At 40.4% G+C, this 12,128-nt stretch overlaps 1 protein-coding gene across 3 annotated transcripts in view; it reads right to left on the reverse strand.

Moving 5' to 3' along the window:
- Positions 1-444: 444 nt before the first annotated feature.
- phf2 (PHD finger protein 2) overlaps positions 445-12,128 on the reverse strand; it is a 32,265-nt gene continuing 20,581 nt past the window's right edge. Inside the window, exons 14-22 of one of the 3 annotated variants that reach the window (XM_054616275.1) lie at positions 10,238-10,353; positions 9,854-10,032; positions 8,588-8,655; positions 7,190-7,356; positions 6,039-6,352; positions 5,095-5,190; positions 4,892-5,001; positions 4,495-4,810; positions 445-2,498 (exon numbers count right to left, since the gene is read on the reverse strand). In XM_054616275.1, the coding sequence (XP_054472250.1) occupies positions 2,410-2,498; positions 4,495-4,810; positions 4,892-5,001; positions 5,095-5,190; positions 6,039-6,352; positions 7,190-7,356; positions 8,588-8,655; positions 9,854-10,032; positions 10,238-10,353 (1,455 nt within the window). In that variant the 3' untranslated portion in view covers positions 445-2,409. Of the gene's footprint in view, positions 2,499-4,494; positions 4,811-4,891; positions 5,002-5,094; positions 5,191-6,038; positions 6,353-7,189; positions 7,360-8,587; positions 8,656-9,853; positions 10,033-10,237; positions 10,354-12,128 lie in introns of all 3 variants that reach the window. The other 2 variants (XM_054616277.1, XM_054616274.1) reach the window with 2 other exon arrangements.

Below are 12,128 nucleotides of genomic sequence, written 5' to 3' on the forward strand. Positions count from 1 at the left end.
CTAATGGTGTGGACTTTGGCTTGGTTTTAATTAATGACTTGGCCAAAGCAGCTGCTCGAGCTCCGGAGCGCGAGAACCTTCAAAGTGAGTCCAGAAGCCGAAAGCCGGGCTCTTTTTTTTTGTAAATAATAATTTAAAAAAAAAAACCTGTTTGTGAAGAGTGTGATGCTAAATTTGATGCGACTTCAAAAGCACAACGGCATGTGAAGCAGTGGAGAAAAACCCCAACATGTTTAGTGTTCAGCACAGGAGCCGTCACACTGTGGGGGAGGAACACGTCACAAAGTAGGACTGGTTTTCCACAGTAACTGTATTGCAAAAGTAAACAAGGCGGACAGTCATATCATCCAACAACAATATGCTTGTTCCTCAGAATTTTACCATTTCTTCCATGTCTTTTAAAAAAAAAAAAAAAAAAAAAAAAAAAAAAAAAAAAAAGTGAGCCATGACCTCGAACAGAATCGTCTAAATACAGAAAAATATAGATTCGGGTCAGAAAGGATTGTAAATACTTACTAGTACTGCGAATAACAGTGACGGAAGACGGCTACGACAGGTCGCGTTCACTGCCCTGGCACAGTGGACGCGTTTTAATAGGTCGGACATAGAAAAATAAACCACAACAAAGCAACACACGTATATTGTACAAAATAAAAACCTGAACAAATGTGTCCCACTGACAGTTTGATCGGAGCGCATTTCCCTCAGGAGAAGAGGACGCATGGTGTACATGAAGTCAAAATGTCCTGACCGAAAGAAAACGGTGTGATGCTGCTTAGAACTATAATATTAACAATAATAATAATAATAACACATTGGAAATGTTTCCCATGACAACATTGACATTGAGTGAAGACAGAATGGAGATAAAATTTTTTTGCTAAAGTAGATGCTAGTGTGTAAAATGTTCCAAACACACACACACAACTCGAGAAAAACAAAAAAAAAGGGTAATTTCACAAGTTGATGAGATATTCAAAAACAGAACAAAAAACTCTTTAAGAATTGTACAAGTATAAAAAAGCTACAAACATTAATAAATTACATCACTGACACACAAACACTTCACAAGGTGCTAGTAAAATAATTCCGAAAACCCTTCAGGATACTAGAACTCGAACAAGAGGCTGGTCAGAGAAACTTTAAGTGGTCTTTTTTTTTTTTTTTTTTTTTTTTTTTTATATATAATTTTTCCCCCTCAAAGCTTCGTCTCTTGTTCAAACAGAATCACAATACAATTAGCTTTGTGTATGTAAGGCCATATGACAATAAAATGCATTATTTCTTCAGTTGTTTTCCAGGCAACACCTTTTAAATCTAACGGAAAAAAATAAAAAAGTTAAAAATGAATCTCTGCACTATAACAAAAGTGGAAAAAAGGCCTATACTGTATATCCATATATATATTTGTATTCATTTATCCATAATTAGCAAAACCGGTAAAAATGTAGAATTAAGCCTTAAGGGGAAAGGATACAAAAAGTAGTAATTTAAAAGGCTATGTACAAGCTACATTCTACATACTGTACTGTGTGAAGACGTAGAAACGCAGAAATGAGTGGAGGTGGTCGGTGCTGCCTGTGAAAGCAAAGGAAGAGAGAGAAAGTATCCCCATGTAACTGCAGACCTGACATGGATGAGGCTTATCATTGGCCACAGGTCCCCCGTAGTGTCACAATCCTAAACACATTCAGTCCTATGCTAGCCTAGCTGCTGCTGTTCCATGCGCAGCGTTACACATGATTCACTTTGTGCTTTACAGAAGTTCCTCCAAGTCTCACTTCCTATCTATGAACTTGACACGAATAAATAAATATCAGCGCTGATAGTGCTCTGCAAACCCAAGTGACCCAAACCCAAAGACATAACTGCTCAAGTTGTCTCCAGTCAAAAAAAGCGCAGCCAGCGATGCACAGACAATCTTGGCTGTGAGTTTTTCTTATCTTTTTTTTTATTCCTATGTCAACCCGTCGATCATCCAGCGTGGCAATGATAAGCTGCATCCATATAGTAGGAATTAATATGTAAAATCCCCCAACCCTGACCCAAGCGGAACATGCAACTGAATACATGCAAGGGATACTTTCAAAAATCTTGGAATGACTGCAATGTCCTTCTACTTCATGTTTTTAGCGACCCCTGATAAACTGACAGCTGTAGTAAAATGAGACATGTTCTCTTAAAAAATATTTATAGTAGGTTCTGTACACTTTAATATCTGAAAGTTATAAAGTATAAGTAGAGGCAAAAACCTATTTGAGTGATGTTCTTCTTACAAATTGAAAAATGCATGATTTTCTTGATTTTTTTTGTTTTTTTTCTCCATTGTTGGCTTCAATCAGTGACCAGGGGTGAGGTTGGGAGGGACCCAGCTCATGAATTCCCAGTCCTACAGCAGTCTGCTGCATGCTACAGGAGGAGCTTTCCATTTCTATGGATCTTTAAAATCTTTCCAAGTCTCTGTTTTGCTGTCGCCATGCCTTTCTTTAGCCGCTTAGCTGCGAAGAGAACAAGAAAAGAGTGTTAGTGTTCCCGCTGCAGTATTAACTTACAACTGATTACATTTTTTTTTTAAATAAAATCCTTACTCCCTTATAGAGAAAAATAATACATGCTACTACTCGCCTTGTCTACAGGCATGCTCCTATAAAATAACGTTCCCGTTCAACCTAACAGCATTCTCAATTACGTTTCGAGGGAAACATATTTTATCCAGTTGCAGTATCAAACATGTGGCTTAGAAATTAAAACAAAACAAAAACGCAACAAAACCATGTTTAGTAAAACATAATGTTTTGGCTTAAAATAGGAACTGTTTGTTATTAGGGCTGTGTATTGGCTAGAATCTGGCGATATTATACGTATCATAAAACAGGGGTTACGTTTCAATATATTGCGATATATTGCGATACTGTAAGCAAGATTGATGAACCACAAACCTTTGCATGTAAACTTTTAATTAAAAATGGATATGGTTTTGAAAGCGGTATTACAAGACAATATTCAAGTGCATTGATATTTTCTACACCTCTATTTGTTACATTATTGAATTAACGGGCGTAAATGAATCATCATCAGTCATTAATCCAACACCTATCGATCAGTGGAACAACGTGATATTGGTATGAATGGGTGTGCTTCTCTTAATAAATTTGTTCCACAGAGCCTCTAGTTTTCCAAAAAACGCCACAGGGTACCTTTAAGCTAAAACACTTTAGACAGTCATTTGTGTTGTAATTCCTCTCTGCTGCCAGTAGAGGTATATCATTTTCACCAATTAGTAATGGTCCTTTTAATTTAGAGAAAGATAGTTATTTGAGGTAATTTCATGTTTGATTATGAATACAGATACATGTAATGTTGAAATGCATTTATTAAATGCTTTAACCGGTCAGTCCATGCACATTTAGTTCAGGTTCAGAGGCTTTCTCAGAGTACCTTGGAAACCTTAAAACAAGGTGCATTAATCTGAAGGTTTGTGTTCTCTTCATCCAATCATCTACACATCTGCAGTTCATATAAACTGTCTAATAAGATGAATACGCTTTGCAAGCATGAAAGGCAGCAGCTGCTAAACCATACTGTTTATTACTCATTCCATTCCAGTAGTGCTTTATTTTATGAGCCAGTGATTTCCTAAGTATTCCCTAGAAGTTTCCTGAAAGGAATTTTATTCTATAGGGAAATAAATATTTTCTTTAAAAGAGCTGCTCTGTTTGATCCTAAGTAATACTTCATTATACTTTTGCCATCCTTTCACACAAAACAAAATATTACATGTCCAAAAAGTGATGTAATGCTTTTCCTTGCTCTTGTTCTGAACTTCAATAAAGCTTATGAAGGAATCAACCAATTTGTACTGCTTCTTCAACCTTGACAGTGGCAGCATGGACCAGAACCACCGCTTTCTCCACTCCGTTCTTACCCTTCACATAAAAGCCCTAGACCCAGTTGCGAACTATCATGGGCCACTATGAATACGTTTGGATGTGAAATATTAGCATGTGAAGTGTAGCTGAGGCTGATGGAAGAGTCTTTAGTTTTGGAGATGTTTAGTCTCAAGCCAAAGACATTTGACCTAATGGTGGCCTGGATGACAAGTCAGGGGATCACCAGAGTTATCACATTTCATTATGTGGAGGATATTAACATCTCAAATCAAATCTAATGGCAACTCACCCAATAGCTGTTGGGATATTTCAGTCTGGACCAAAGTGGTGGGTCTACTGTCATAAACGTGTCACATGTTGTTGTTGTAACTGTGTAGCGTAAACGAGCTGATGAATTATATGATAACCTGATATCAGATCGACTCGCCGATACCCGATCCAGCATTTTAGGCCGTATCGGAGGCATTTACTATGCTGGTATTGGTTTCAAAACAACTCTAGTTAAGCATAAGTCTTCCACTGATTGAAGGCATTTGTTAGAATTCTCTTCTGCCCCAAAAGGAAGCAGTCCAACCAGCCTTACGTTGCTGTGTTTACGACTCACCTTTGGCGTCTGCTGACACCGCTCGCTCCACCTTCGCCGCGCTGCTGCTGTTGGTGCTCGTTGTGTTGGTGCTGTTGTTGGGAGAAGACATAGACGGTCGCCTCTGGCTGAGAAAAACCCCTGGGGCCATGGGCTGTGGCCCCCCCGGCGACTTGACCGTTCCAGTGTTGAACTCGTGGTCCGTCAGGCTGCCGTCTTGGGAGTCCAGATTGTGCTCCGGTGAGCTACTGTCCTGAGAGATTTTCGGGGGCTCCTCGACTACTATTGCCTTCTTTTTGGTGCTTTTCTTCTTCTTCTTAGTTTTCTGCTGCTCCTCCTAAGGACATATACTTTTTTTGTTGAGCACTGCTTACGGACATTCTTACTGTTACTATGTGAAAATGTTGTCATGGCATACCTGATGAGAAAGCTTCGCTGCGGCCGCGGCCAGTCCCGTTTCTATGGAAGCCACTCGGGCTCCGTCTCTCGCCGGCCGCTCCTGCCGAGGAACCGAGGGTCCAACGCGTGCTGTGATGACATCCATGTAAAAGCTTAGAACCCATTTACTTCCTAAAACTTTAATGTGTACATTACATTTACATTAGCAGTGCAGGTATTTACCCGTCGGGCTGTACGGAGTGTCGTCACTGCTTTTCCGTTTTTTCGATCTGGATTTGAAGACGGGGTTATCCTCTTCGGACTCCAGCGAGGGGTAAACTAACATGGAAAAGATGTAACCAATTACTAACACGTCAGGCATGTAAGGTTCCTGACAATAGGATGTAGGAAATTAAACATTACCGGCCAATTATTGTCACATATGTAAAGCATAGAATGTGACTTAAGTGCACTCATTTCTGCTTTCCATGTATCTAAAAGTTTCCAGTGACAGCATGCAGGACAGCTGTGAGACAGCTGGGAACTGCCCCCTTTCCTTCCTCTGCTCACGGCCCAAATTCCATCTAAGATATTTAATATTTGATGATTGGATGATCAAGATAAAAATAAAAAGAAAGAAAAAAAGTACCAGTGTGTTAGGAAAGCTTCACGCTGGCCCAAGGATTGCAGCCCGAGAATGTTCGTGCTACGAACAACTAATTAGGCGCCAATTAGAAGTTCAAAAAGCATGTAAAATAACAATTCCCACTCCTTAATGGCTTATTAACAAGCTGGGAGGGGTCATTCAACTGTGTTTGGACGGGGCTCACAAAGAAAACGTTCAAGGGGGGGATCACAAATTGGAGCAACACGAAAGGGTGGATTTGGAAAGGAGGCAGGAAAAATAAACACAAACCCTATCATCTTCTCCTAATGAAAAGTTCCAAGCCAAATTTAGAACTCAAGAGCCACATGTTGATCCATCAAGGGTCAATCTGTTTTAATAGCACCTGTTAGCAGGGGTGAGAATCGGGCGTGGCAGATAACTATTTTGTCATTCGTTTGCTTAAAGAAGTAACCCCGTGACACTGGCCTGACCCTGGGGAGCCCCAGTCATCTGGAGCATCTTTTAAAAATAAATCTACTCAAACAGAAACAAAAGGAATGAGTCTGCTTCTGGCGCTCACCGTAGTCGGAGTCCTTGAAGCACGCGTCCATGTGGTCCTGGTCGTCGTCGTAATCCAGACTCTCGATACTGCTGCTCTTCCTGGGTTTCTTCGGGAGCCTCTTGGTGGGCCGCTTGCTGTTTCCGGCACCGCCCTTCTTGCCGGCCGGCGCACCGTGTGAGTTGCTCTTGGACTGGCTATTGTTCTTGGACTGGCTGTTGTTCTTGGATTGGCTGTTGCTCCACGGCTGCTGCAAGCTGTCTGAAGACGACAGGTTGGCCATGGACAGCATGCCCTGAATGGCCTCCTGTGTGCTGGGAGATGCAGGTGGCTGACTGTAAGTACGTCAATAAAAAATACACAACAACACAGCCATTACACAGCAGTCGGCACGCTGGCAAGAGGTGTAGAGTGAGAGAAATTATTTTAAAAAAGGCTTTGAAGTCTTTCAATTGCTATTTAGCACCGTTATAATTTGTACGGAGTCTGGAGTGGAGCAAAGCTGTGAAATTGAAATGTTCTCCACGGAGGTGTGATCACTTTAAGAAGCAGTAACTGATATATCTTCACACACCTACTAAGCTATTAACTGCTGAGCTGCAACAGCGAGCAAAGTGACTGTCAAACACCACTATGGTGAACCGTGGTCGCTACATTCCCCGCAGTCACCATGCTCCCTCTTCAAAGACCCCAAAACAGTCTGAGAAATGAACATAATTTCCGATGTTTCTGTCTTTTTTCACTGCTCATTTGTAGCTTTCAGTGTGGTGGAAATGGACCATCAAGGGCCGAAGCCAACAGCAAACAGCAGAAGGCAAAGGGAAGAGCCTGGAGCAACGCGGTGTTTGATAGATTGCAGCGTAACAAAACAAACACTGACTCTACACAAACTGCCGACAGAACATGCGTATATTGTTGCTTCGGTTGCAAGTTGATTTTGCAGCTTGAAGCGAAGTTGTAAAATTCTGCTTTTTATATCATCGTTGAGCCTGCTGTTTGTTTGTCAGTGGGTTGCCCCATTATGGAGCGGATGACTTGAAAATGAATTTGCTGAGAGAGAAAAAAAAGGGCCCTCGCAGGGTCCATTCAGAGAGTAACGCATGTGCCGCAACCTAAGTGTGTTTGGATCAGTGCTTAAGGGACAGATCGAGGTCAGGCGGAGGTCAGTCTACCTGTTGGCGCTGTAGTCAATCCCTCCCACTTGCTTGCTCGCCTGCAGAAGGTCGAGAATCCCTGCAGCGCTGCCGCCCTTTTTCTTGACCTTAGAGTTGCGACTTTTCACCTCGGGCTTGGCCTCCGTGTCTATGTGCAGAGTTTCTTCGTCTGAGGACTCCACACTCTGCTTGTGGGACAAGGTGGACAGATTAGAACAATGTAGACATGAGAGAGACAGACATTTGCAGCCAAATCGTCCTGTTTAGGGTCCCTGTGTAATAATGTCTAATGTTTTCCCTCATAAACTGTAAATAAGAAGTGGACGTAATCAGGTGATGTCAACCACTGATTTATGTACTACGGTTTTTAAGCCTAGAGTTCGTTAATTTGGCCATCGCCAACTTGGTTTTTGACACAAGGGGGTGGAGCTAAGTATAACTCAACGCTGAATAAGACATTTTTAGGAAACAAAAATGTGACAATCAACTCTCATGAAGTTAAAAAACACTGTGAAAGGGTTAAACTTCCAGACTGGCTAACGACCTGTCAATCACTGTGTAGCCACGCCCTAAAGCTAACCCCGCTTTATGGTCTATTTGACTCTAGATGGACCATCATTTACTAAATGAACATCATGGTGTATTGAAGAAGACTTGAAACTAGAGATTGGGACCATAAACTCATGTTTACAGTGTTTACTGAGGTAATAAATCAAGAGAGAAGTTTTCTCTTCTATACAATCAGAGGAGTCGCCCCCTGATGGACATAGAAACAATGCAGGTTGAAGGCACTTCTGCATTGGCTTCCCTCTCAGAACAGGAGATAACTGCCTGATTTTCCTGCAGTTTCATTGTTTGTTATGTGACCTCGGCCAAAATGACCCACTAGGGGGCCTTCGGCTATTTTAAATTTGTACCATATACATTTTGGAAAAATATAGACAAAATGGGTAACAATACAGTTGCCACAAGGCCTTGTATCATGTGATATTCCCAAACTAATTCGCATTTAATGAAACGAGCACAAAATAAGAGATGCACAATAAAACTGGGGCTTCAGAGACCCCAGAGGATCTAAAGTCAACTATTAGACTTTTTTTTCAGTGACCTCCCACTAGTTAACACAAAAACATCTGGTATGAGTCTGTTTCTTCTTTTTCCTCCATACATGCCACAGCTATTTCCCTCATCAGTGTGTGGCTGTCCTCAGATTCTTCTTCTGATAGACTTAGAATTCACTTTTAAAAATCTTGTTAGAGCTCATAAGAGGACGTAGCTGGCTGAGTCCAATGTCTCATCCCTCACTGAACAGTCCCTTCATGTATAAAGAGTAGTATAATCGCAGTACCACTGCTCGAATACGAGCAATTTAGCATCGGAACGTTTGGTTATTGTCAAGTGTCATGTGGTACGTACCTTGGTCACCAAGGGTTGGAACTTTGGTTTCTTGGCTGGCTGAATGGGTTCTTTGATGTCTGACAAAACTGGAGAAAAAAAACATTTACCATAAAGCAATTGCTAAAACAAACTTTGTTAATCAAAATTATATGTTTTCATTAATAGTCGGGCGGGGTATCAGTGCTAAAACAATACCTGATCTTTGGTAATCATAACAAAGCAATACATAAAGACCAGCGTGTAGGATATAGTGGCATCTAGTAGTGTGGTTTTAGGCTGCAACCAACTGAAACCCCTCCGCTCACTGCTCCCTTTCTACGACTCTGGTAATGTCTGCAGCAGAGTGCAAAACCGGGGGGATGTTGTGGTTTGTTTCAGGGCCATCCTTTAATCAAAACACTCTACTTAGGAAGCAACAAAACTCGCGGCGGCTTGCTTTACAATGGGTTTGGTCGATAACTACGGCGGCCTTCAGGTAATAATCGATAGTCACTGTAACGTCACCCATTGTTTTGTGGTTTTATGGTTTTGAAGCCTGGAGTTTGGCATTTCGGCTGCCAACATCTTGGTTTTTGGCCGTGGCCATCTGGTTTATTTGCAGCCAGAATCTACCAGAATCTAAGTACAACTGAACGTTGACTAAGACATTTTTAGGCGACCAAAATGTTACAATTGTGAATTGTGAATAATGAAAACATAGTTATCATATTAAATATCTGCTAATAGATTCCCCCAATATCATAACTTTTGACAAATACATGTATGTTGCGTAAGGCTACGGTAACTAATGCTAGGAGCTTATTTTTATGCTGATCAAGGAATTGTGTCTATTAAGGAGTTGCTATTTCTGTAAATCAACAACATGTACGGCTGCGACGATCTCCCCCGTGTATCTTTCTGTGGCTATTTTTAGTGGGTGTAGCTACGTAGCGTGCTAGCTGTGTAGGAAGACGAGGTCTCAACTCTTAATTCCGCCTACAAAGCTTTGATTGGTCAATTTATTTATCCAAACAGGAATTTTTTTGAACCCTTTTTTAATAAACCTAAATGTAAAATATATACACTTGAGTTTAATAAATTCCCTAATTTAAAACAGGAAATATCAGATTAAAGAATAAATAAATCTAATAATCTGACCAATCATTTAACGCTGATTTTCAACACTTTTTCCTTAACTCAATTCCACTGACACATTTCAGCCACCAATAAAAAAAAGTGTTGAGGTTTGATACCCAGCCCTAGACGATAGTTCAAACAAACTGAAACACTACACGGAACACTCACAGGACAGATCCCTCTTGACGGTGTTCTTTTTCCGCCTGATAGGGAATTCGTCAATCTTCAGCTCCCCCTCATCGGAGACGTACTCATACTCGTCTCTCACCGGCTTGGATTTGTCCTCTTTTAGGTTTTGTAATGATCCAAAAACACTTGAGTTGGTCTGAGGTTTCAGCGTCTTGGAGCTGAAAAGGAAAACCACAGGACAATGAGGGAGTTGATGCGAGTCTCAGCTGGGCACTCTCCGGGAGAAGTCCTTGAATTGGCTCTAATGGCTACGGTGCTGATAGCCACATAGCTCTATAATCACCAGAACACACTACATGAGAAGGTTAACACGCTCTCCTCTCAAAAAACATTTTTTTTTCACAAAACGCTTTCCATACGTACCCGAGAGTTTTCTTGTGAGACATGCTGAAGCTGAATCTGTCTTTATTGCCTGACAGCGGTGTTCTGTCAAATTTGCCCTCTTCCTCCATTTTCAGCAGGGAATCTGGTTTACTATTCTGTAGAGGGAAGGGGACATCATGTCAGTTGAGTACATACGCAAATGAAATCACCATCATCACTTATGACATCACAGCATTTTGAGTGACAAGAATCAAAGTCTCCACGTTGACATTTCATAAAATTAATTTAAGGTGCGACACCTCAGACAAATCATTGTTTTTCATGCGCTGGTCATTTTAGAGACTTTAGTCTCAAAAATACACATTTACCTTTAGATAATGCCTCATTTGCATATTTAAGCACAACATTTCAGAAAACTTGTAATACAGAAAGGTTTCATAGTGATATCTATTAGTTATTTTTTACCCTATTTTTTGTCATTTTACAACAGATATATTTAAAGTCCATTTCTCTAAATTAGTTTTCTCTCAGACTCTGATCCAGAAATCTCCACTTCAGTAACACTTACATTCACCAAACTTTACAGTTTCATTACTATCTATATTCTAAAGGTTTTCACAGAGGAGATCAGTTCATATATCATTCATAGCCTGATTAATACAAAATGTTATTTTCAAAAACATGGTCAAAATCGATAATTTTTTTTCACTTGACGGTAAAATTTGTCAACAATTAGAAACAAGAATTTAGAACCTGGCTTCATCCAATGTTCAGATTTTTATTTATTTATTTAGAAATGTATGCAAATATGCACATATTAAGTTTATTGGTGATATCTATTAGTTTTACCCAATTCACCCCAGTATCCTTTTAACTGAGGTCTTTTTAACGGCTGTTATTTGACTCGAAAATTGTCATTATCATAAATATATTATCAGTACCTTTCTAATTAACTCATTTTAAAACACACAATACAAACACAATTCTGTAAAATAGTTGGAAGAGTCATTTGATTAAGGTAAAACCGTATCTGTTAAAAAAAGACTGAAATCATAATGATGTAAATCTCCACAGATGATATTCTCTCGTTAGATTGTCTGACCCAATTTAAATTGAACTGAGAGGAATGCAATACTGCTGCCATAGAAGAATCACCACTGAGCCGAGTGTAATTAACAGAAACCCAAGAATATGCATTTTTAAATATTCACTCCCGCAACCATTTGGACTTAAAGGCATGTAACGACGCAGTGTAACCTGAAGCCGACAGTTAATTTGGGTTATTTCACTGCCCTGCACACAGCGCAGAGGAGCAGTGAACTTTTTACTTTATTCGACGCTGATCACGAGCGAAGATGTCGCCTCTGGTGACCTTGGTGAACATCTAACAGGGGTCTCTAGCTCCATCTGCGAATGCTTGGCCGGATGTGAAGGAGCAGTTGGATGGAGGTCCTTGGAGGAACTGCGAGCATTCCATAGCAGTTTGGCATTGAACTTCCCACAAAACCAAAACCCAAGCATGACTTCCATTAAAAAAAAAAAATCACACAACCCCCATCCCCTCCCTGTAGTTCAGCAATAAAACAAATATTTTTTATTTTCTTTATAAAGATGAGGGCAGATGTAAATACTCAGACTGAAGGTAGAGGATATGGAGGCGGCCTAATTCCATTAGAAAAAAGGGATTGTGGATGTTTCTGGAACAGCTCTTGATGAGCTGCAGGCCTCAAATGTGTGACTCGGGGGCCCACATCATTATTTTTGATGATTGCTTTGAAGTGAAGTGTGCAAATCACTTTTGGATCAACCTGCATTTTTTTTTTCTTTCTGCCCAACCGCTTGGCTCGTAACCTTCAAAACTGTTTGAGTCTTCTTTACTAAGGATTTATTTGAACATGTGAAGGATTGTTATATTATTTACTTTGGCCTG

This window comes from Anoplopoma fimbria, chromosome 17 (genome assembly GCF_027596085.1).
Source record: "Anoplopoma fimbria isolate UVic2021 breed Golden Eagle Sablefish chromosome 17, Afim_UVic_2022, whole genome shotgun sequence".
NCBI classification, from domain to species: domain Eukaryota; kingdom Metazoa; phylum Chordata; class Actinopteri; order Perciformes; family Anoplopomatidae; genus Anoplopoma; species Anoplopoma fimbria.